Genomic DNA, 26,769 nt, shown 5'->3' with positions numbered 1-26,769 from the left:
CCATTGCAACTGTATTCATAATATTCTCCAGTGAGGTCAAAGTGGCAACTTGCAGAAATAACGAGAAATCAGTCAATTAGCTGCAGGTTCATTGAACACAACGCAGATATTTCAGTATCAACGTTTCATGTTTCAACATGGAGTTTTCCGTTAGAAATGTCAAAAACAAAATTAACATATTTCATGATGAGATCGATAGAAACACTAGGTGGCGCTACATGCCTGTGTGTGTGGGAGGTAAGACGAGAGCACGTGCTCCTGGGTTACTGGAGGATTTACCCGCCGCACCATGTCATGGCGACCATCACCGAGCAACTTTACTGTGCTTTCGTAACACAGGATAATTCCTGAAATCAAAGCTAACGGTCAGTACATTTATTTATTTATATGATTTATTATTTTTTTATATCTTGTTGGTTCAGCTTACTCTACTGTACTTTGTATTGCATGCAAAGCTATTTGAGTGCAGCTAGCGGAGCCTCGCGCTGTTGTGTAAGGTGCTAACGAGGTTTAGCTGGCCTGCTAGGAAGCTGGTGAGATTTAGCAGCCCTGCTCCTTTTGTTAACGCTACAAACATTCAGTGAAAAGGGAGAATCGTTTATTCCTGCTCTTCTGGTTTATACTTAAACCTCGCGGTCTAATCTTACCGGCTTTTCGCGCTTGACTAATATTAGTGAAGAAAGACTTCTTACACACGTTTCTTTGCTTGCTAGCTAGCTAGCTAGCTCTCTACCGAGCCATTGATCTAGTTGTGTTCATGGGCCTAGATATTTGTTTTCACACGACAGGATTGTTAATTGTGGTTATAAAGTTGATATGCCAAAAAATAATTCTTGAGCAATAAACAGATACAAAGCCAGCTGTCTGGTTTATTAATTATCTTCATGCACGCTGCGTAGGGAAACTTGGCTAGTTAAGCAAAACTCAACTCAACACAACACAAGCTAGCTCGAGTTGTTGATTCTGCTGCTGTCCTGCCTGTCGAATCAGTTCCACTCCAGCCTTAAACAGGAGTGTTTGGCAGGTTATATGCTTATTAACTGTTCACATTTGGAGATGACTGTTTAGAGTTTCTCACTAGAGTGCTAAATGGTTAGCATGGCTAGTTCTAGAAGTGTCTGCGCTGTCTTTTGTGGAGGCTTCCGTTAGCGTGGCTCTTCAACCGCGACGGCTACTTGTCGCCTTGTCTCAGCTGGAAACGGCGTGTTTAAGCCTTTTCTCTGAAAGGTTTCCTTGCTGTATTTATGTAGCCGGTAGTTGTTTTTGCCAGAGTTTGATGTTTCTCCGCTGAGTTTTGTAGTTTCCTGACCTGGTGCGGCTTTTCTCTTAAGTTTATCACTTTCTCGCGTTCAGGCTGAAAGTTTTGGCTGTATTTATTTCGCCACAGCTGAACACTAGGCTCCTATAAAATGACTCGTGTAGAGGTGGCAAGAACTGTCCTCAAGTCAAAGTATTGTTTCTTTATAATTTTACTCAAGTAAAAGTATTCCTCAAAATAAGCACTTGAGTATGAGGGAAATTTTCTCATAAAATGGTTCCTCAGCTACCGAGTATGATTTTAATTTATTTTTTAGCATCTGTAATGTATTATCTTCAACTGCACCAGAATATCAGGCATGTCCAAAATTAAAATGTAAAGTGCTTGTCTAATGAAAACACGGCAGAAAAATCTGCTCGTTTAAGTGTTAAATTATATTCCTAATTTTTCTTTAAATTGTAATAAGAATAATAAATTATATAGGTAACAAAGTAACACACAACTGCAAATCAGAAAAAGTTTGGATGTATGGAAATTGCAAATTAAAAAACAAAACATTGATTTCTAAATGTACCTTGTATTTCATTGCAGACAGAATGAGCCCAAGATATTTCATGTTTTGTCTGATCAGCTTAAAAAAAAAAAATTAAGTATAATTACCTCCGCCAAGGAGGTTATGTTTTCGGTAGCGTTTGTTTGTTGGCTTGTCTGTTAGCAACATTACGGAAAAAGTAATGAACGGATTGCTCTGAAATTTTTTCCAGAAGTGTGACTGGGCACAAGTAACAATCCATTAAATTTTGGCGGTGATCCGGATCACCTTCTGGATCCTGCATTTTTTTTTTAAGGATTCTTGGCGGAGGTCTGCGCTCTCCGAGTGCTTTTCTAGTCTCTTCCTGCGTTTTAGGCCTGTAACAAATTCTAAACAAAGTTGGAACTGGGGAACTTTCGGGCTTGTAATGAGGTAACACTAGGGTGGTTAGCGCTGTTGCCTCACAGTAATGCCGCTTTTCCACTACAAACGCGGCTGAGTCGGGCTGAGCCGTGCCGTGCTGAGTGGAGCTGAGCGGGGCTGTTGGAGTTGCATTTCGACTACAACCGCGCTGAACCGTGCTGGCTGGAAGTGGGTGGACACATTGGGTGGAGTTAGCGAAAGTGGGTGGACGTCACGTGATGTCGTTAAGCAGCGCAAACAGTGACATCAGTGAGCTTTTAAGTGGTAGTCTCACGACCCGAATAGTAAACAATAAACATGGAGGGCATGGAGTCGTTAGTGTTGCTGGTCTTGGTGCTGTGGCTTGTTGTCACCGACAACGCGGACAGATACTGGCAAGAGCGTATAGATGAGGCGAGGCGCATAAGGCTTCAGAAATTCTCGTAATTCGTAATTATTCTCCTTCCGGGTTTGCGGTGTTTACAGATCCCAGCGTGCTCGCGGGGCATGTGTGGGCATGTGAGGACACTCCTCCTCACCAATCAGTGCACAGGGGAGTGTCTGCTCACGCCCCCAGCCTCACTCGGCACGGCTTGGCTCGCTTCAGCCCCACTCCAAAACGGTGCGAGTTTTGGGGGCTAAGCAGGGCTGAAACGAGCTGAGTCGTGCTGGTTTTTGGTAGTCGAAACGCGAGCCGTGTCGGGCTGAAGTGAGCTGAAAAAGGGTAGTGGAAAAGGGCCATAAGAAGGTTCTGGGTTCGAACCTCATGGCCAATATCTGTGTGGCGTTTGCATGTTCTCCCTATGTCTGTATGGGTTTCCTCCAGGTTCTCTGCCCCCCCCCCCCCCCCCAGTCAGTGCATACTTATTGCCAGTCCTAAGCCCAGATAGACTGGGGAGGGTTGCATCAGGAAGGGCATCTGGTGTAAAAACTATGCCAAATATGTGGAACAAATATTTGGTACAAGTCACGGTGCATCATATTATGTGATTTGAGGAATTTCAGGGTATAAAGGACGGGGTCGCAAGCCTAAGCTGAACAACTGCAATCTCGGATCCCTCAGAAGGCTCTGCATCGAGAATCATCATTCTTCTATAGCTGAATGGGCTCGGGATTACTTTGGCAAACTTTTTTGAAGTGCAACAGTATGGAGTTGCATCCACAAATGGCAGTTAAAACTTTATTGTGCAAAAAGAAAGCCTTATGTTAACCATGTCCAGAAGCGATTTCTCTGGGCTCAGAGGCATCTAGGATGTACCTTGGCACAGTGGGAACATGTATTGTGGTCAAACGAATCAGCATTCCAGGTCTTTTTTTTTTTTTTTTGTAAGAAATAAACACCGTGTGCTCCATACCAAAGATGAAAAGGACCATCCAGACAGTGACCAGAAACGCATCCAAAGGCCAGGGTCTGTCATGGTATGGGGTCATAGCTTTGCCAAGGGCACTGACGACTCGGTGTTCCAGCTAGCTTTCCAAAAGGGCGGGATGCCATTGGCAGTTTTTTTGTGCATCACGATCGGGGTGGGGGAGCCTCTAGATAAAGACTCCATCATGCAAAATTAGCCATACCGGGCAACTATCCAAGGTAGGTTGCTTTTGTAAAATAAAGTAAGCAGATCCGAAACTATTTAGTAAACCAGTTTTATACAACCCCGATTCCAAAAAAGTTGGGACAAAGTAAAAATTGTAAATAAAAACGGAATGCAGTAATTTACAAATCTCAAAAACTGATATTGTATTCACAATAGAACATAGACAACATATCATGTGTCGAAAGTGAGACATTTTGAAATTTCATGCCAAATATTGGCTCATTTGAAATTTCATGACAGCAACACATCTCAAAAAAGTTGGGACGGGGCAATAAGAGGCTGGAAAAGTTAAAGGTACAAAAAAAGGAACAGCTGGAGGACCAAATTGCAACTCATTAGGTCAATTGGCAATAGGTCATTAACATGACTGGGTATAAAAAGAGCATCTTGGAGTGGCAGCGGCTCTCAGAAGTAAAGATGGGAAGAGGATCACCAATCCCCCTAATTCTGTGCTGACAAATAGTGGAGCAATATCAGAAAGGAGTTCGACAGTATAAAATTGCAAAGAGTTTGAACATATCATCTACAGTGCATAATATCAAAAGATTCAGAGAGTCTGGAAGAATCTCTGTGCGTAAGGGTCAAGGCCGGAAAACCATACTGGGTGCCCGTGATCTTCGGGCCCTTAGATGGCACTGCATCACATACAGGCATGCTTCTGTATTGGAAATCACAAAATGGGCTCAGGAATATTTCCAGAGAACATTATCTATGAACACAATTCACTGTGCCATCCACCGTTGCCAGCTAAAACTCTATAGTTCAAAGAAGAAGCCGTATCTAAACATGATCCAGAAGTGCAGACGTCTTCTCTGGGCCAAGGCTCATTTAAAATGGACTTTGGCAAAGTGGAAAACTGTTCTGTGGTCAGATGAATCAAAATTTGAAGTTCTTTATGGAAATCAGGGACGCCGTGTCATTCGGACTAAAGAGAAGAAGGACGACCCAAGTTGTTATCAGCACTCAGTTCAGAAGCCTGCATCTCTGATGGTATGGGGTTGCATTAGTGCATGTGGCATGGGCAGCTTGTAAACAGATGTGTAAATACATCTGGAAAGACACCATCAATGCTGAAAGGTATATCCAGGTTCTAGAGCAACATATGCTCCCATCCAGATGACGTCTCTTTCAGGGAAGACCTTGCATTTTCCAACGTGACAATGCCAAACCACATACTGCATCAATTACAGCATCATGGCTGCGTAGAAGAAGGGTCCGGGTACTGAACTGGCCAGCCTGCAGTCCAGATCTTTCACCCATAGAAAACATTTGGCGCATCATAAAACGGAAGATATGACAAAGACCTAAGACATTTGAGCAACTAGAATCCTACATTAGACAAGAATGGGTTAACATTCCTATCCCTAAACTTGAGCAGCTTGTCTCCTCAGTCCCCAGATGTTTACAGACTGTTGTAAAGAGAAAAGATGTCTCACAGTGGTAAACATGGCCTTGTCCCAACTTTTTTGAGATGTGTTGTTGTCGTGACATTTAAAATCACCTAATTTTTCTCTTTCAATGATACATTTTCTCAGTTTAAACATTTGATATGTCATCTATGTTCTATTCTGAATAAAATATGGAATTTTGAAACTTCCACATCATTGCATTCCATTTTTATTTACAATTTGTACTTTGTCCCAACTTTTTTGGAATCGGGGTTGTACAATGCTTCAGAATATCATGCATGGACATGTTCATGCTTGGCACCTCGAACTGTCACTCTTGTCCACACACATTTGCACTCTGAACACCTGCTCTTGATCAGAGTGCAGTAACAGCATGTGCATATAAAGACTCTCACAACACACAGACTTTGCAGAGTATACGCTCTGTACCTTGTGTCTGATGGTACTATGCCTTCACTGCTGGTTTGCAACTTTTTTCCCAACCACGCATTGCTTAATCTGATGATATCCTGTTTGTGCTTTGTTGGACCAGTCGGCTGTTTGTTGGTTCTGCCTTTGTCTCGCTTTTTGGAATTTATCAGTGTGCTTTTCAATAAACACTCATCGCTTATATCTGTCTGTTGTCCATTAATATGATGTCAAATGGTCAGAAGAAGAACTTTCACACATGAACTTTCTTCTCTGCGTTTAACCCGTCTGTAGCGGTGAACACACATGTGAGCAATGAGTGCGCGCGCACACACCCAGAGCAGTGGGTAGCCATGCTGCAGCGCCCAGGGAGCAGTTGGGGATTAGATACCTTGCTTCAGCCTAAGGCTGCCCCATGTAAACCTAACTGCATGTCTTTGGAGGAAACCCACGCAGACACGGGGTGAACATGTAAGCTCAACACAGTTTCCCGTCAGCTGCTCGTCTTGAACCCAGACCCTTCTTGCTATGAGGCAACGGTGCTAACCGCAACACTGATGTGCCACCCAAGTTAATACTACTTATAATGGTAATACTAATAGCATTAATTGATCAATATTTGTCTGGGATATTAACGTTGGAGTAGATCTAGTCTAACTAGACTTTTATTCATAGAGTCTAGATCTGTCGGTCCTAACTTTTGATTGAATTTGTTTAATCCTCAACTTCTAGATGTACTTATCTTCTGGCACACAGCAATGCTAGGTTCTGTGAGCCCCTTGCTGCTTTAACGGAGTCTTTTCTCTTTTGTGTGTTTTGTAGGCGTTAAGAGTGTGCTGTGATTGGTCAGCGTGTTACCTTCATTGCAAGTCGGCAACACTCGTTAGTGCGCACTTTCCTTCTGTGGCGGAACGTATGTGCCAGGCGATTGGAAAGTTCTGGCAAAGTATGAGTATGGCGCATATAAATTTGGCCATGGCGCTGGTATTTGAGGCCAGGGTGCACGTTCTTGAGGCCAGGGTGCGGCACTGCTAAAATAAACTAGCTGGAACACAGTAACAGACTTCTGTGATGGCAGCATTAATGCAGAAAAATACATTGAGATTTTAGAGCAACATATGCTGCCTTCAAGATGGCATCTTTTCCAGGTCTTTTTAAAAAAAAAAAAACACACACACATTCTGTTACAAAGGCATAGCTATGGAAGGGGAGGGTGCCTGTCCCCTCTGTCAGTAATAGAGAATGTGTGGCGAATTTTTAAATGAAAAATATGACGGTAACTACTTGTCTGCTGACTTGACTACTGTTGCACACCTTAAGACCTGTTTGCAGGAAGAATGGAACAAAATAATACCTGAAACACCATCTGGTGTCAAGTCTTTAAACATCTTAAGTGTTGTAAGAAGAAATGGCAACCTTACAAAGTGGTAAATGCTTTGTACCAATTTTTTTTTTTTTTATGTGTTGCAAGAATCAAAATTGAAGTGTTTTTATTTTGAAAAAAAGTGTGAGGTAAAAATCAAATGTGCTGTTCTATTGTGTCGAGTACAATACATGTAAGATTATTTACACAAGAATTGCCTTCAGTTTTCAACATGCTCTCTGATTTGAGGTTATAAATTAAAGGTCATTGGCAACGGTCGGAGGTGAAACGTAGATGATCAACTTTGTCTCGAAGAATGACCCAAAAAGCGAATTCAATCTTCCTAGTGTCTAATTTGCATCCTAAAATTGAATAAAACAGTTAAAATATACTGTTTTGCCCAATTTCCGAAGGTTTGTTTACATCTTCAGGATCTCTCAGGATTCTTGACTTGTCAATTGCAAGCAAAAGTAAAAATGTTTACTTCCAAAAGTAAAAATGTTTACCTCTTTTTTTGCTTGAGCGTTGCTGGTCCGTTTCTTCTTTGACTGCTTGATTTTGTTTCACGTGCACAATCCACTCTGTCTGCCTCTTCTCTTCTGGGAAAAAACAACCCTCTGGCTTCACGTGCACAATCCACTCTCTCTGCCTCGTCTCCTCTTCCGGAAAAAGCCAATCCTCTCGCTCCGCCTCATCTCCTTTTTCAGAAAAAGCCAACCCTCTCGCTGTGCCTCTTCTCCTTTTTCGCAAAAAGGCAATCCTCTCGCTCCGCCTCTTCTCCTCTCTCAGTAAGAGGTAAAAACTTCTTCCTGAACTGGTCCCATTGTTACAGTTCACTGCACAACAATAAGGCATGGTTTTTCTTTGGAAATTCCTGAACGCACATCTGCACTCAAGCCGAATGGCAATGTAAGTAAACGGAAGTGGACTCAACTCAAGCAGTTTGTTTGTCTTAAATGACGTCACGCACCGAGTGGTCATGAAAATAGCTGAACAGAAATTCGCTGCAATCCGTGCTAACTTATTTTAATTATGACTTATTAACGATACTTCTTGGGACCAGAAGAAAATTACAGAGGGTTTTTTAACACACAAAGTTTCAAATGTGCATAAAATTTAAAACTGTTGCCTATGACCTTTAAGGCCGTTTTGCCACAGGTTAATTTCGTTAATCTTCCAACTTTTGCAACAGGTTAATTTCATTAATCTTCCAAACTAATGCCGCTTTTCCACTACAAACGCGGCTGAGTCGGGCTGAGACGTGCCGTGCTGAGTCGGGCTGAGCGGGGCTGTTGGAGTTGCATTTCGACTACAACCGCGCTGAACCGTGCTGGCTGGAAGTGGGTGGACACATTGGGTGGAGTTAGCGAAAGTGGGTGGACGTCACGTGATGTCGTTAAGCAGCGCAAACAGTGACATCAGTGAGCTTTTAAGCGGTAGTCTCACGACCCGGATAGTAAACAATAAACATGGAGGACATGGAGTCGTTAGTGTTGCTGGTCTTGATGCTGTGGCTTGTTGTCACCGACAACGCGGACAGATACTGGCAAGAGCGTATAGATGAGGCGAGGCGCATAAGGCTTCAGAAATTCTCGTAATTCGTAATTATTCTCCTTCCGGGTTTGCGGTGTTTACAGATCCCAGCGCGCTCGCGGGGCGTGTGTGGGCATGTGAGGACACTCCTCCTCACCAATCAGTGCACAGGGGAGTGTCTGCTCACGCCCCCAGCCTCACTCGGCACGGCTTGGCTCGCTTCAGCCCCACTCCAAAACCGTGCGAGTTTTAGGGGCTAAGCAGGGCTGGAACGAGCTGAGTCGTGCTGGTTTTTGGTAGTCGAAACGCGAGCCGTGTCGGGCTGAAGTGAGCTGAAAAAGGGTAGTGGAAAAGGGCCATAACTTAATGATAAGTTCTCTTCAGCTTTTGTAAAACGGAACCACAGTTTTACAACAGCAATTTCAGGCCAGTGGCATTAACCGCGTGTGCTAATCAGTTTGTTTTCGTGACTGGCAGGCTAATCAACATTTCAGTTGTTTAAGGCTTGGGGGTTAGTTAATTAGGGTTAGACCCTTCCTGAATGGTAATCTGCATGGCAACGCATACCATCAGCACAAACGGTCACTGTGTACATAGCACTATCACACAGGTTCACACAATGTCCTACTACGCATGTGTTCAATGCCACTGGCCTGAAACTGCTGTTGTAGAACTGCAGCTCTGCAGTCAGACCCTTCTCAGTGGATTCAGGAATTCGATCCAACGTGCTTCCACACTGATGTCGACATTGTGGAAGCTGTGCAAATGTGAATAAAATTTAATAAGTTAAATAAAAGAAGCGAGAAGTGTGTAGTCTAACGGAGCATACTTTTTTTTTATTGTAAATGTATTCAGACTGAAATGCATTAAAACTACTCCTGTAAGTACAATTTATTGGAAAAAGTTACTGAAGTACGTGAGAGTAAATATAAGGTGTTAATATCCGCCTTTGCTTGTATAGTCATTAAGTTTAATTAGATTTTCACTAATTGGCATAAAAAAAGCATTGATTTGAAGGCTAAAAGGTCACTTCAAAGTAATCCAGATAATTCACCAGATTTAAACTGATTTTAAGCAGTGTGTGTTTTGTTACTCAGCAACTTCACTGGTTAAGTGCAGTTTGTTGGCTACTAATGCAACATCAAGAAAAAATAGGTACCCTATGGGTACATGTGGCTGCTGCTTATAAATAAAATTTTCTGATACCATGTCCATACAGTAAATATAAGATATTTATGCTATGAGGCAGTAGCCACAAAAATGAAGCATAATCCAAAAATGCACAATTTAAAAAAGAAATCACAGAAGTGAAATATATCAAGTGTCTGTACTTTTATTATTTTGCTCTTACCTCTTACAGTTTTCGAAATTGAAACCTCCAAACTGAGGCTGACGTGTGTGTGTGTGTGTGTATATATATATATATATATATATATATATATATATATATATATATATATATATATATATATATACACACACACACACACACACACACACACAGTCGCCATGACCCAAACTCTTATTTCCTGGAAAAGGCCCGGCGTAGAGCTCAGTGGTCTCTTATCGACAACTTCGCGTAACAACTCGGAAGTGCGTCACATCTACATCACGCATGGGACCACTGGCTGAAGAAGGCGAGGAAAGGGGGACAACCTGGAGTATATTTTAAAATAGGAATGCACTTTCCCTCGATAATAAGCATAAACGTGTCTGAAAGTGATTTTTCTTTAGTCTCATCCATTTATTTCAAATGGTGAACCGAATTGCATACACTCGCTGGTCATCACGGAACATGTGCGTATGCACATACACGATTGTAAGAATGAGTGTAACATTCTTACAACATGATGACATAGTGGCTACAGCCTCTGTGAGGCAGTAGCCACAAAAATGTATCATAACTGTTGAGGGGTGTGTACGTGTTTCTTTTATAACTACTTATTTACTGTACAACTTAATAAGGAAATAAAAATAGGTTTATCATTAACCTCATGCTAAACAGTGCTGTCGTGATGTGAGAAATATGATGTCCAAGGAAGGTACTTTGCTTAAATAAAGCTGCAAGAGTTAAAAGCTGAGTTATAATAACTTTTTATTTTTTTGTGCACGACATTTAATTTCCCTTTTAAAAAATATAGAAATAAGTCACTTTGGGCTGTACTGTTGTAGGAAAGTAATCCATAAAGGGCTTTTGTAATGCGTTACTTATGTGGATTATGTAAGTGTGTTATTCCACTTGCACCACAGTGATTTGCCATCAGTGACCATTTTTAATAAATAATTTATTAACGAAGCTAGGGCAAGTCATTTATTTTAGGAGCCTTTTTTATATTTCTTAATTCTCTTTACATCCTGACAGCAGTGAATAAATCAGATGGTCTGATGATAAAAAGAAATCCATCATGTCACAGGGCTGTAAAATGCCCAGAAAAGCCTACCTAGCAACCTACCTTCCTGTGAATACTCATTACATGTGACATGTTGCTAAAGCTAGTGAGCTAGTTGACAGCTGTGCATATTAACAGCCATGCGTTTTTGTTCATGTTCATTACGATAATGTTAGGTTTTTTTACTTCATGTCTCAGTTACATTCGAAAGTTGGCTATGACACTGGCATGCTGGTTTCTACTCTCGCATTAATAAAAGAAATGTCGCACATTTCAGTGGTTTAATAGTTAGATTTCATGTTGTGGAACATCCACAAGACAAGTCAATTCCTGTTCTCACTTAAGTGATAGTTGTGCCACATTTTATTGTTGGCCTTAGATCATGCAGATTGTCTGCCCTGCAAGTTCCTGTAAATTAGTTGTTTACTATAGAAATTGTCATGCCATGCATGTTTATACCGCTCAACGTCCATGATCCATAGATGCATCCTTCAGTGAAGCTTGAATAAATTGTGTGAGGATGTTAAGATTGTTCTGTTTTTTGATTTTAGTTCAAATTCATGAAGTTTTTAGTTATGGTTGGCATAGGAAAAATGAATTTGATAATTTGAGCTTGATAATTTCACTGAAATAAGTCTGTACCGATGCAAAATGAGATTTTATGTATTGAACATGAACTCTAAAAACTGTGTGTTGGTTGTGTGTGTCCAGTGTTGCTGTTATTAAGTCATTTTTTTTTTCAGCAGAGTGAACAGCAAGGGAAACGTTTCTCACATCCACGTCAAAAGAACTCCCTCTTTACACTAAACTCAAGAAGGCAGCTATCGAGTTGCAGAAATGGAATGTGATGTGAACACTGGTGTTGGTATGTTTCATTTCATATATATATTCTGTGTATTGGGGTTTGGAATGTCCTAAAATATCAGTCATGGTCTATTGATTTTTTTTTTCCCTCTTTAAAAAAAAAAAAAGGTTACAAGTAAAATGTTAAAATTAGATGGCTTTTCAGTTTCATAAAATCGGTTCCCTCTGAAATTTGGTCATTGTGATATGTTTATTTCTGTAATATCTCCAAAAAAAAAAAAACCCCAGGCCATTCTGTGGCTGGGAAGTTATTTAATTTGAGGGGATTCCCGAGCAAATAATGTGCATGAATTCACTCGCTTCACGCAGTCAAGCAGACAGAGGAAGTCCGTGTGCTCATGCACAGGTTTACCTCCTTCTTTTGGATTTTACGGCAGCTGGCATCCACAGTGTTGCATTACTGCCATCTACAGGTTTACCTTAACTGTGCACTGACGGTTGCATCATTCTGTCGCTAAACGAACAGCTGGTCACACAGAGGTGCTCGCTGACCGCCGATATTTATTAGTTTGGTCCTGCGTTTCCTTTCCTTGGCAAGATAACCTCTTTTCTTCTTGCTTTCCCTTACTGTAGTCGGTCTTTCACGTTTTATTCGCACACTCACGTCTTCTATTTTTCTCTCCTGTTTCAAATTTTTATCCTGCAATGCCTTGCGCGAATGGGGAAAGCTCACCACATGATGCATGACATAGTATCTTGTATGAAGCAAGAAGAAATAGCAGAGAATTTAAGGCCACATGGCTCTAAATTCATTAATTGTTCTATTTTTAAAAAATAAAATAAAATTGGAAGTCTGTGATTTGAATTCAGTAGCTTTTGGTTCGCTAAACAAAAATAATTCGGTGTCAGGGAAGATTCTTTTTATGACCTACACTTGAAAAATTTGAAAGGCAGTTTAGCTTTAAATGACGATTCTATTTATTAATTTTTATCCATTTGTAAAGTCCACTTCTGAGCTGTGCACTCACTGTCAAACTGACATTATGATGGCACACAGGTAATCACTGAGAAACTGGAGTACAGTCAAATATGAAGCAAGCTTTGCCAGGCAAAACAAACCTCGCCCGGCAGCATTTATTTTATACCTATATGTTGATAATGGTAATATTTCTCAGTCATCAGCTGCCAGGTTATAGTCCTATGAAAATCCATGACCTTGAGTTTGACATTTCAGTCATTCAAGGTCAAAGGTCATGGCGGCAACTAAAAGCCTATATGGGACTTCTTATAGATAGTTTTCACTGACGTCACAGCATCCCGGGGAACGCCCCCCAGCCGCCATCTTGCGGGGCTAACAAAACGGACCATCGCCATTACCTGCTACGTTATCTCGGATGAATTTATTAAGTTATATAGTCAGTTTTCTAAAATAAAGATCAATGTCGGCAAAATCAAGCAAACGGAAGTATATGGATACATTGGACGACATCTCACGACAATGGTATGCAGCCAAACTGGCCTTGATTGGGGGAATTGACCCCTAAGAAGTGGACAAAGAAGCATTTTCAAGTGACTATGCAGGGCTGCCATCCATATCGTACCCTGATATTGTGAACTATTTCGTGAATACTAAAAGCGCCTACACACTCGACGACCTCAAAGCATACAAGTCGCTGGAGTCATACAATTATTTTGTCTGTGGCTGGGTCCACGAAGTCCGCCATATAAAAACCAGTGAGAGCCGTGTCCTAATTACAGCCAAGGTATGTAAACGTTGGAATTTTAGAGCTCTCAACACTGTGTGTGTGTGTGTGTGTGTGTGTATAATATCGAGTTGATTTAAGACAAATTTTACATCCATTAGTGGTATTACAGTACCATGTCAGTATAAACTTTGTAATATAATTAACTGGTATGTAGGCTTGTTACATTTTGTTTATGATAAATGACAATTTATAGGCCAGTAATAATCATATGTTTGCAGCCTTGTACCAAATGTTTTTATAAATACAGTACACTCAGCGGTTCCAGTTAGGCATTCTCTAGAGATTGTTTACACGATGTTTTGGTTTCCAGAAACAAACTTAAACACAATTGATTGTTTATTTAAACAACTTACCACTTATAAAATGATCGGAGCAGACTTTGCTGTGTCTGGAAGGCTGAAAATCCTTGCGGTTGATTCTCGCAAGCCATAGATTTCTCCTTTGTATGCTGAGTTTGTTTGCTCGCCTTCGTGCTCCCGTACAGTGGGAATTCCATAAAAGCTCCGCTTGACGTCCTCACCTGATCTTTTACGACAGCCATGAATACAACGGGTGTGCACCATTGCTAGCTTTAAATAGTAATAATCTAACTATAAATGTAAATAACATATAAATAAATGTAACTCGCGCGTTACAATGTGTGCTCAATGACCCATACGGTAAGCTCGCCCCCCAAGGTGGCTGCCACCAGGGAATCCCCAACTCTGTGACGTCATGTGAAAATCGTATATGTTGATCTGGCTATCATGAACCATTTTAAAGGTATAGCCCTTTGAAAATCCATGACCTTCAGTTTGACCTTTCAGGGTCACTCAAGGTCAAAGATCATGGTGCCAAATGAAAGGCCATATGGGAGTTCCTGTATGCTCGTAATAGTAAACCTCTGTCTATTGGCAGCCGTTTGAGTTAAAATGGAAAATGTTATTTCGACCAAAACGGTGACCTTCACCTTGACCCGATTACCCCTAAAATTTAATCAGGTAATCTACGGACCATTGCCCACCTACCCTGAAATTTTGAAGTCAATCAGTGCAACCGTCTAGTAGGGCTGGGCGATATGGAGAAAAAAAATATCTCGATATATTTTTGCTATATCTCGATATACGATATATATCTCGATATCTATGCAGGAAAAACAACCCCCAAAAAACAGACACACCAAATTCAGCAAGGTGTTTTTTTTTTTTTTTTTTTTTTTTTTTTTTTTAATTGAAGTGCAAACAGGTAGGCAGCCAAGTGCCTAGAGGTAGACAGGTAATAGTAACAAAGTGCTTGTGCACCATTTTTAACATGAATTATCAAACCAAGGAAGTAGTATATTGCCTTATTTTAATTACAAACATAAAACCTGAGGGTAGGCAGTTCTTATAAAGTGCGTCTTAAACATTTAAGATAAAAAAAAAAACTCATTTCATAAATAATAATTTGACTTATAGAAATGATTCCTTTTCCTTAAAAACAAAACTCAAACTCATCTCACTGCATTAACTCTCAGCCTGGCACACTCCTCGTACAAAAGTTTGTGGCGTACCTGTAAATGGTTGAACAGGTTCGTGGTGCTCGATGCTTTGGTTGCCACCAATTTCTTGCATTCCCGGCAGTAGACCTCTTTCTGTTGTTCATCCGACGGTTTAAAATCAAAATATCTCCATATAATGGAGCCATTTGTCCTTTTTTTTGGTACGAGTTCTGCCGCCTCCGGGCTTTCTGTGGGCGCCGCCATGTTGAATGAGTTAACACGCCGCCTACACGCGAGGGGAGGGGGTACAAACACACGAAGGAGGCGGGGCGGGCAGCACCATAGCACAGTGAAGGAAATTAAGCACAGTGGCGAAATCATATTAATTTAGAGCATTATCTCGATATATACGATATGCCAAAATCTTTTTCGTGTTCATAAAACATATCGATATATCGCAAATATCGATATATCGCCCACCCCTACCGTCTAGACGCTAGATTGTTAACAGACGGACACACAAACAAACAAACCGCACTGATTACAATACCTTGCTTCGTCACAGGCGAGGTAAATGTATACATCTCCCTGATTCAGTGGCAGTACATGGAACATTTTTGATGCTAATAAAATCCATAGAATGAACACACACACACAGTGAAAGGTTGTTGATTTGAATAAATGAGGCATGTGCAATTTTCAAATTCAAATATCCTATTGGTGACACACACAGATTATAACGTGCAGTGAATTGCACTATTCCACTAATGGTGTGATAATTAGTGCCTGTTGGTATAATGGCTGTACCTGAAAAAGGATTTGTTTTCAGTGGGAGGAAGCACAAAACATGTTTTTGGTTAACAAATCAATTGGAAGCCTTTTGTGCATATTTCAGTGTGTTTCGTGGTAGAAAGTTAAAGGAACAGTCCACCGTACTTCCATAATGAAATATGCTCTTATCTGAATTGAGACGAGCTGCTCCGTACCTCTCCGAGCTTTGCGCGACCTCCCAGTCAGTCAGACGCGCTGTCACTCCTGTTAGCAATGTAGCTAGACTCAGCATGGCCAATGGTATTTTTTGGGGCTGTAGTTAGATGCGACCAAACTCTTCCACGTTTTTCCTGTTTACATAGGTTTATATGACCAGTGATATGAAACAAGTTCAGTTACACAAGTTGAAACGTGGCGATTTTCTATGCTATGGAAAGTCCGCACTATAATGACAGGCGTACTAACACCTTCTGCGCGCTTCGACTGCGCATTGATATCTGAGCTCCGTATCAATGCGCTGCCGAAGCACTCAGAAGGTGTTAGTACGCCTGTCATTATAGTGCGGACTTTCCATAGCATAGAAAATCGCTACGTTTCAATTTGTGTAACTGAACTTGTTTCATGTCACTGGTCATATAAACCTATGTAAACAGGAAAAACGTGGAAGAGTTTGGTCGCATCTAACTACAGCCCCAAAAAATACCATTGGCCATGCTGAGCCTAGCTACATTGCTAACAGGAGTGACAGCGCGTCTGACTGACTGGGAGGTCGCGCAAAGCTCGGAGAGGTACGGAGCAGCTCGTCTCAATTCAGATAAGAGCATATTTCATTATGGAAGTACGGTGGACTGTTCCTTTAAAGGAATCTTGACTACAGCATCCTTCAGTTATTGGCATTCCTTGTGAAGATTTGAAAAATTCACTGTTTGGTACAGTAGCTTCATCTCACAGAAAAACATGAGGATAAACCCAACCTTTTTATTGAAAAGTTTATTCAGATAAAAACTAATCAAGAAATAATTTTCAATAAAAACGTGCCACAATGATTGGCACCCCTGCATTTAATACTTTTTTACAGCCTCCCTTTACCAATAAAATGACAGTCTTCTCTCTTCTCCTATAACATTTTGGTTAGAGAATACAGAGCAAAGCATCAGAGACCATTCCTGTTTACAGACTCTCTCCAGCTACAGATAGCTATAATCGTGGTTTAAATTGCATTACAGTGGCATCAGTTTATAAATCACTCATGATAAGTAAAATATGATGGTGAATGTGCACTTAACTGGGTTTCATCAGAGCTCACAGTTGCATATGCTGGATTTAGACACAAGAAAATATTTACTATAATGCAAAAAAAAAAAGTTGCAAACATTTTCACCCCCCACAGAGAGTGGTGAGCCCACTGAAACTGTTCGGTGTGAAGATAATGCCCTCAGGGATGGCAGTGAAACACCACGAAAGAAAAACAAGAAGCACAAAAAGCACAAAAGTAAGAAGAAGCGCAAGAAGAAGAAGGATGAAAAAGATAGCAGCTCTGAATCTGGAGTGGAATCTGACCAGGAATCTCAAACAAAGTCAAGGTAAGGGTTTGCTCAATAAGCATTCAAAATAAACACACATTTGCGATTAGACCATTAAACGCATCGTGTCATTTACCCCAGTATGAAAAAGGAAGACCCATCCAACTTTGAGTCTGGCACTTGTGATGAAGATAAAGAATCGGCAAAAAATTCAGTTGCAGGTGAGTTTATTTGTATCCTTGCTGTATCCTAGCCTAATGTTAATGCCAAGCTTGGATTCATTGAGTCTTGTGGACTTCCATGTGCTTCCCAAATTAATGCAATTTTTCTCATTTGTTGAATTTCTTTTTCTGACAGAACATGATGATCACAAGGTCAGAAAAACAAAGCGTCATACAGGGAAAAAGAAGAAGAAAAAGAGACGAAAAGAAGAAGAAAAGCAACAGAGAAATTCTTCTCGTTCACGCTCAGCAAGTACATCTGAATCTGAGTCCGAATCAGAACACGAGTCAAAGTTGCCACAAGCATTGGACCCCTCAGCCTTGGACAGGTCGTCACCGGTGACTGCATTGAAGCTTTCAAATGACAGCTGTAAAGATAAGCTGTTTTTACCAGATGATAAAAAGGGAGAAGTCACTAGCAAATCTGACCATGGTGAAGAGGAATGCATAAAATCAGCATGGAGGGAAGACAAGTCTCCACAGGATGATCATTTGCAAACTGTAAGTCGAGAACAGCACAATGAAAATAACATCCAAGTTGCGAACCTTGAAAAGAATGGAAGTTTTAGCAAAACTCAGGAGCTCCCTGATATAATCCCTAAGCAGGAGAATGTATACAAAGAGCAACTCCTACAGAAGAACATAGCTGAGGAACCACATAAGAATCAGAGAGGAAAGGAAGATAAGGAGTCAGTGTCAAGATTAAGGTCTCGATCACGTTCTGATGACAAATCAAGCCACAGTCGTTCAAGAACTCCAGTGCAATCCTCTGGTATATCAGCACGCAGGAAAGCTAAATCGCAATCCAGAGACAGATCTGTTTCTAGCTCAAGAAGGAACAGTAGTACCCAAAAAAGGCATTCAAGGTCACCTTCAGAAAGTCGCAGGTCACGGTCAAGATCTGTCCGAGGACGAAGGCGCAAATCAAGGTCCCTGTCTGGAAAGCGAAGGCGTCGCTCTGACTCCAGGTCCAATACCAGAACCAAACGGTCCAGGAGCAAGTCCCCACGACGTGGCCGGCGAACAAGATCTCGCTCTGTTGTAAAGCTACGTCGTTCACGGTCAAGGTCAAAACGATCAATTTCTCGTAGAAAGAACCGTTCAAGGTCCTGCTCAAGATCTGCTCGGAGAGGCAGGCGCTCACAATCACGCTCTTGGAGGAGGACCCCACCATCCCGTACACGAAAGTCTCGGTCCAGGTCAATCAGGAGAAGGAGACGAACCCGATCAAGGTCCATTGTGATCCTCAGACGATCCAGATCCCGAATGAAGAGAAACAGACGATCTCGATCAAGGTCTAGAAACCCAAGAAGGCGAAGCAGATCTTGCTCTCCCCTGCGCTCCAGGCGCTCCAAATCAAAATCCCCTGTTCGACAAAGGAGGTCAAAATCTCCACGTAGGACAAGGTCAGAATCAAGATCTCCGAAGCGCAGTAAGCGGTCAAAGTCACGTTCTCGTCATTCAAAGACTGCCTCGCCGAAATTCAGTAGAGGAGCAAAAATAAGTAAAAGTAAGCGATCAAGATCAAATTCACCAAAAGACACATCCAGATCTAGATCTAATTCGAGAGGAAGACTTTCCTCAGATAGAAGTCAGTCTCCAGCTAAGAGCAGGTCTAGATCTTTGTCACCATCCACAGACCAAGACTTGCCAGATAAACATGAGTGTAAGGAAAAATCAGAGTCCAAAATAGAAGAAGCTCCCATTGGAGTAGACCAAACAGCTCCCACAGAAAGGTGGAAACCATTGATGGATACACATCTATCTCCAAAAAACAGCTCAGATGACAATTTGGAACAATCAGAACTTGAATCAAAAAATGAAAACTCCAGTAAAGAGTATAAGGGCACTGGGAGGCAAAATGCATCTAGATCAAGGTCCTCTTCATCAGAACCATTAGCTCAGGATGGGAGTTCTGGGTCAGATGATGAGGAACAGTCTGATAACTCGAGATCACGAACACCAAGTCCAGCCAAAAATAAATCGGGATTAAAGCCCAGCAGGGTGTCCAAGTCACCTATTCGAAGGAAGCGCTCTAGGTCTGCCTCCTCAACCCATAAGGCACGGTCCAAATCAAAGTCTGTTAGTGGTAGGGACAAATCTAAATCTCCTACGAGGAAACGAAGATCTAGATCTTCCTCACACAGCCTGAGAAAGAGGTCAACATCGAGGTCCCCTGCCCGGCGAAGGAAATCACGTTCGAGGTCAGTCACTCAAAGGGGGAAATCAAGATCTAAATCTCGTACCAGAACCAAACGTTCAAAGTCCAAATCTCCCAAAAGAAAACGCTCCAAGTCTAGATCACCAGTACGAAAAAGGAGGTCTAAATCACGTTCTCCTGCTCGAAGGAAGAAGTCAAAGAGTCTAGAAAAGAGCAAACGATCAAAATCTCGTTCCCCTACCAGGAAGAGGAGGTCACGTTCACGGTCAAGGGTCCGTCATGCACGATCTAAAAGATCTCGTTCTGCATCTCGTCGGAGGAGACCCATGTTTCGAGGTCATTCTTTTGACCGTCGAGATCGATGGAAGCGTGAGCCAAGCCATTCTCCTGTTCTCATCCTCCGTAAAAGAAGGTCCACCTCAAGAACGCGTCGTAGCACTAGCAAGACGCCACCACGTCTCACTGAGCTAGGTAAGTACACACGTTGAGATGTTTGTCTATGCAGCTGAAAATAGGCATCTTGGCATCTCATTCATTTATATTATTACTTTTTTCCTCTTGACAGACAAGGATCAGCTATTAGAGATCGCTAAGGCTAATGCTGCAGCAATGTGTGCTAAAGCAGGGATGCCCATCCCAGAGAGCCTTCGACCTAAGGCTATCCTCCAGTTGCCTCTGCCAACTCCCGCTCCAGCCCCTCTGTCTTTGCCGCTGCCTCTGCCAGTTCCCAACTTGCCCATGAACATCCCAATGGGAATACCTGGTATGCCTGCAATACCAAACATGCCTATGAATGCTGCTGTGGCTAGTATGACAGCAGCTACCATGACTGCGGCACTTTCTAACATGGGAGCCTTGGCAGCCATGCCCCCTATGCCTCCACTGCCCACCATCACCAACAAACCTCCCCCAGCTCCTACTCCTAATCTGGCAAACATTGAAGAAGTGAAGAGAAAAGTGGCACAACAGGCTAACAGCATCAGTATTAAGGAGCTGACAGAGGTGGGGAAAATGGCTATACTAGGTGTTCCAACAGTTTTTTGGCTAATAGTCAATATGTGTATGCACTAAGGAATAAAACATGATAGGGCGTGGTGATATGGGGAAAACAGTCCCAGCCCAACGTAAAGTAGAAAGCTGTTCTTGTTTTCCTATAACAGCATGCCCTGAAGTGTTTTATTCCAATCTCACAGCAACTTGTCAAAGATTAGTTTCAAATTTATTAATGAATGACATGCTTTTAAAACATTTGTTTTGGTTATTAGTTGACCCCTACTAGTGGGAATATACACTCACCATCCACTTTATAAGGAAGACCCGTACACCTATGCAGTTATCTAATCAGCCAATCACATGGCAGCAGCCCAGTGCATAAAGTCATGCAGATACAGGTCATGAGCTTCAGGGTTCACGTAAAATGTTGGAATGAAGAAAGTGTGATTGCTATGACTTTGATGGTGGTATTGATATTGGTACCAGAAGGACTAGTTTGAGTAATTTAGAAACTGCTGATCTCCTGGGATTTTCACACACAACAGTCTCTAGAGTTTGCACAGACTGGTGTGAAAAACAAAAAAACATTGAATGAGTGACAGTTCTGTGGGTGGAAACACCTTGTTAAGAGAGGCCAGAGGAAAATGGCCAGATTGGTTTGAGCTGCCAGGAAGGATATAGTAATGCAAATAATGGTTCTTTACATGGCATGGTGGTGTAGTGGTTAGCATTGTCGCCTCACAGCAAGAAGGTCCTAGGTTTGAGCCCAGCGGAGCTGTGTGGAGTTTGCGTGTTCTCCCCGTGTCTGCATGGGTTTCCTCTGGGTGCTCCGGTTTCCCCCACAGTCCAAAGACATGCAAGTTAGGTTAATTGGTGGCTCTAAATTGACCATAGGTGTGAATGAGAGTGTGAATGGTTGTTTGTCTCTGTGTTAGTCCTGTGATGACCTGGCGACTTGTCCAGGGTGTACCCCGCCTCTCACCCATAGTCAGCTGGGATAGGCTCCAGCTTGCCTGTGACCCTGTAGAACAGGATGAGAGGCTACAGATGATGGATGGATGGGTTCTTTATGACCGTAGTGAGCAGAAAAGCATCTCGCATGCACAAAACATCGAACCTTGAGGTGGATGGGCTACAACAGCAGAAGACCATATTAGGTTCCACTCCTGTCAGCCAACAGGAATCTGAGGCCATCATTGGTACAGATTCACCCACACTAGACAGTAGAACATTGGGGGGCATCACCTGGTGTGTGTGGTGTGGATTCCCTCCCCTTTCAGTCGTCAACTATCCATTTTTGGTGAGTCTGTGCCCAAGATGGCCTCATTCTTTCTTTTTCTTGGCTGACTGGAGTGGAACCTGATGTGGTCCGCCTCAAGGTTTGATGTGTTGTGCATTCTGAGTTGCTTTTCAGCTCAAACCAGTCTGTGGTGGGTTTCCCAAAAGTCTCTTAATGCTGAGAGCCTCTTTTTTTATCTAGGAGAGAAAGTGTTCATTGTGCTGCTTGTTCTACCATTTGATGATCTTTGTGCTGCGATGCTTTTGGGGAAACTCGGCACTGGTTATTCTCTTCTGCTCACAGGATGTCTTGTTTTTCACACCATTTTGTGTAAACTCTGGTGTGTGCGCGTATAAGTAAGTGAAATTCTCAGGAGATCAGTAGTTTCTGAACTACTCTAACCAGCCATTCAGGTACAAATAATGCGAAGTTAATAATTTATCACTGTTACAGAAGCTATAAGTAGGCTTTTGAAATGTTTGTTGTAAAACAAACAAAAACAAAAAAGGCTCATGTTGCAGAGCAGTGACACCCAAGACTACTTTTCATTTCTGTTAAACATTTAACAGAAAGCTCCATACATCAGTTGACGTTTTAATCCATTTATTATTAGATTTGGATTACGTTATTTCATCCATCATACAAGTCCCAGTGAATGAGTTGTTACTATAGAAAGTAAGCATTAGCACATTCGTTTAAACTATGGCTGGATTCAAATACGCATTCTTCAACACCTAGTTTGCAGAATGTAGTATGTAAGGTGTCCTAATGCTCAGTAGGCATTTAATAGTAGTCGAACAGTACCTGGGTGATCAGCTACATCTGTAGTATGCAAGCGTGCTACATTACGCTCTGCCATAATTCAGCTGGAGCCTCCAAATAACCAAAGAATTTCCCCTGGAAAAATAGAAAGATGGCTATCCAAAGCGAAGCCAGTTGTTGCAATAGTGTACAAATGTATCAGGAATTGTTTAAACATTTCTGCTGTTGCAAAGTAATTTTCATTTCCTTTTATTTTGCGGAATACGTGCTAGGCATGTATTGACTCACTAATTATGATTCAAATTGAGTCACGATATTGGGTTCACAATTTGATTTTCCCATGATATTTTTGACAAGTATTTAAAAATTGCAACTTTTTTTTTTTATTTGTTAAATATTCCTTTTGTTAAATTTTTTTCTTTATAACAAACAATAATTCACACGTTTGTAAAGATTGGAGTAAAATATAATAGCCCATTAACTGAAATATTCTTTTTATTGAAATGACACAGGCTTTTTCTTAGTAAAAATTTATGAACGTTTGTGAAGGCTATAAACAAGCTACCTTTTTTTTTTCCCCCTCTTCATTAGCTTTTTTGCAGTCTATAAAAAGAACTCATTTCTTGTTAAATCTATTTGTCCTGGCTATTAGAGCTGTATTACTTCTGCCTAGGATGAAGTCGTGCGAATTCTATTTTATGTTGTGCCCTCTACTGTCTAAAAAATCCAATTACAGCTATGAAATTCTAAGAAATTACACAACCTGATGATCGTGATTTGAATTGTTGTAAATTTGACTCGCAGATGTCTGAATTGTGTCCTCAGTGTACTCTCGCATGCTCGTGGAATATATTACAGGTATGGTTGGGTAGTAGGTACTTAATCGTTGTTAGGCTGTATCAGAATTCTCTGTATGTACTATCATTTGAATTCCAGCTATCATTCCTATCATCAGGGATGAGCTGTTGTCGAACGTTAGCAAACCCCTTCTGACCAGTCATGTATGAGAATTCAGCAACACTGTGGTATGTGTATCCAAGTTAAAGATCTTCATCAAAGGAATGCTGTGGTGTTTCTCTATTTTTAGAAATGCAAGCAGATTGCAGAAGGTAAAGAGGAGATGGGTTTCTGATGTTGAAGATTATGGAAAACTGGTAAGTTGTCTCGTTTCGAAGATGGCTGTTTTGCCTGAATTATTACAAATTCAGTGACCAGGTGTTTTATTTCTCTCTAAGCCAAGACTGCTTATTTGCTAGTCAACTTGCTTGCAAATCAGATCAATTTGGGGCAAACATGGGAGTTCAAAATTTAAGCTCTGTAGTATTGATTTAATTTTTAGTTACAAACTACACTATCAAACGAGATTTGTATTTCAAGAATACTGCTTAATCATCTGTTTTATCAGCTAGATTCAACAGATTTTCAGGTACTTGGTCCTCAAGATTAACGGATCTTATTTCCTATCTTAATAGACTACAGTGGCTGCAAATTTAGTGTTTTCCCACATGGCCATTTAGCTACAGTTTCTATAATATTTTTATGCACTAATACATCATTTCTTATTTTGATCAGTAAACTGTCACCAGAAGTTTGCTTACGCATTGGGTTTTCATTACGGTCAAATTTAGTCAGCATTTTTCTGTCTGAATTGTAATTTTGTTTCAACCCAATTGTAATGTGATCAGCCCTGTGAAATTGTATATTAGTGCCTTGGGTTAATAGCTTGAACTTACTCCTCACGTTCTATTTATTTTGCAGTAAATGACTGATTCATGGTTAATGGAAACGTACTTGATGGTAACCCATCAAGTTGTATGAGAAGACGAAACGAAGACGCCACTGGATTTTAAACTGTAAATCTCGGAAATAGTCCCGATTCCCTTGGATGGTTCAACAATCTAATTTTCTGATGACACCACTCTAGGTGGCAGTTATTGTTTTTGCAGGACTTGATCTGCAAGATAAGATTTTGTGTGTCTTCAGGAAAATTAAGGGCCGCCTTGTATTTCAAAGCAAACACTGCTTGGTCAGATTCACAGTGAAGTATTGTTTGAATTTCAGTGTAGTGTCTCTCGACACTTGAAAGAATCAACTTTTTTTCAAGCTGCACTCTTGTGGATTTTTTTGATCAACAGTGTGAATTTTAGACCACCGAGCTCCATGACTCGCATCAACCTGTAAATCCCATATAAAATGTAAATCTCATATATAAAGTACTTTTTGTGATCAGAATTCCATTATTTGTTCTTAACTCTTTTTGTGAAGATTTTTTTTTAAGAAACTAAAATTTGAGGATAAATGGTCACTAAATGCTATGCTTCATAGATGACATTTTACTTGTGCAGCTTTGCAGTTGTATGTGATCTGACCCAGAACTGGGAAATTACAAAAAGGGGCACACTGTAGTGGATTTTGGAGCCGGATAGGTGTACAGTACCATTTTTATTTTATTTGAATTGATTGGAAATGTATATGGCCAGTAGGGGTTTGTGATGGGGTGCTTTGTTTGTGCTATTCAAGATTCTCAGAATGGTCAGATCAAAATATAAGAATGCATAAGATGTACTTGGAAGAACTGCGCTTGTTGAGACACCAGTACTTTATGATATATATTCAGTGTCTTGTCGAGGTGTTCATGTTTATTTTGGTGCATTACTTTTTGGCGGGAGGGGGAGATGGTATAGTTGCAGTATGTTGTGGAGAAACATCCCCAATTAGCTTAAGGCTACTCATTAGGAAATAGTTTTGTTAGTTGAAACAACCTTTTTTTTTTTTTTTTTTAACCTGTTAATGAAATTGCACACCCCCTTCAAGCTTCTGATTTGCCCTAGTTATAATGGTATACGTAAAACTGATACACACACTTCGTCTACTCTTAACAAGTTTTGATTTTGAACTAGAAGGTCTGAAGCATTTGAATCTTCGTTTCTCATAATGAAATCACTCCATATAATTACATGTGCCACTCATCAGTGTGGAATAAGTACTGCTTTTTGCCAGTTTCATCACTTCCCCAAATGCTAGCACAAATCTCATGCTTTTGATCAGACCCATGGATAGTACTGGTGGATTAATGGTTATGGTTAGAAAACATGACAATAAATGGCATCTAGAGTAGCAGACTACCCAAATTGGTGACACTTTTTTTTTTTTAAATTTACATTTTTTTACACCCCATTCTTAGGCCACTCTGTAATAGGAATGTAATACACTTGAGATTGTTGAAAATGAGTGGTACTCAATCTATGAGACAGTGTGTATTATTGTACCTTTCGTGTAAGTACCATGTTCCTATCATAGGTGTCGTATCCACAATTTTGATTACACAGTATGGTTTGGATTTTCCTCTGCTGTAAGACAAGCCTGCTTTGTACATAATGCACCATATGATTATTAAAATACATGCCCATGACCACTGATTATTTTTCCCCCTCTTTTTGTTGACACTTGGTATTTTATTCAGTTCCCTATTTTAAGTATTCATTAACAAAAAGGTCACGTTTCATGCAAAGCTAGAGCACTTCAGTAATTTGTGGTAAATTCTTTTGAATCTTGTGACTGTGGTTCCTCTGGCCCTTTGAAAATGTATCCCACCTGCAGCGTGTAAGTGTTGGTCAATTAAGATCCAAGTTTTCTCCACACAGTGATGTGTACACCTGATGTGATGCCAGTGCCAGAACCACACTTCTACTGCTGCAGCTCCTATCATGCTTATACTGAATGTCCTTAAAATACACTTAGTAAAACAGTACTATGTAGTATAGTTGTGGAAGAGCAATGGTAGACACTCACTGTCCATTTTATTAGTAACGCCTGTACATTTATGCAGTTATCAAAACGGCACAATGCAAAAAAAAAGGCATTCACATGAAACATTAGAATGAAGGAAAAAGTGTAACTTTGGCATGGATGTTGGTACCAGAAGGGCTGGTTTGAGTATTTCAGAAACTGCTGAGCTGGGATTTTCTCACACAAGTCTCTTGAGTTGACATAGAGACAGGTCTGTGGGTGGAAACACCTTGTTCATAAAACAGGTTAAGATTGGTTCAAGCTGCCAGGAAGGCTATAGTAACTTGTATAATCAGAGCAGAAAAGCATCTCTACATGCCCAAAACATTTAACGTTGAACAGAAATCTGAG

At 41.0% G+C, this 26,769-nt stretch overlaps 1 protein-coding gene across 2 annotated transcripts; it reads left to right on the top strand.

Moving 5' to 3' along the window:
- Positions 1-251: 251 nt before the first annotated feature.
- On the top strand, positions 252-26,048 carry sona (SON DNA and RNA binding protein a). 2 transcript variants are annotated; one of them, XM_060929763.1, is made up of 8 exons: positions 252-365; positions 11,637-11,755; positions 17,081-17,273; positions 17,355-17,434; positions 17,571-20,066; positions 20,161-20,597; positions 23,717-23,783; positions 24,388-26,048. In XM_060929763.1, exons 2-7 carry the CDS (start codon positions 11,728-11,730, stop codon positions 23,759-23,761), a joined length of 3,279 nt encoding a protein of 1,092 aa, XP_060785746.1. In that variant the 5' UTR covers positions 252-365; positions 11,637-11,727; the 3' UTR covers positions 23,762-23,783; positions 24,388-26,048. The 2 variants fall into 2 exon arrangements, with proteins under 2 accessions (XP_060785746.1, XP_060785747.1); XM_060929764.1 differs by having other exon boundaries at positions 11,634-11,755.
- The last annotated feature ends 721 nt before the right edge of the window (positions 26,049-26,769 follow it).

This window comes from Neoarius graeffei, chromosome 9 (assembly GCF_027579695.1).
Source record: "Neoarius graeffei isolate fNeoGra1 chromosome 9, fNeoGra1.pri, whole genome shotgun sequence".
Lineage (NCBI taxonomy): Eukaryota > Metazoa > Chordata > Actinopteri > Siluriformes > Ariidae > Neoarius > Neoarius graeffei.
The sequence above is the reverse complement of the archived record's forward strand: the minus strand, read 5'-3'. Positions and strand labels throughout refer to the sequence as shown.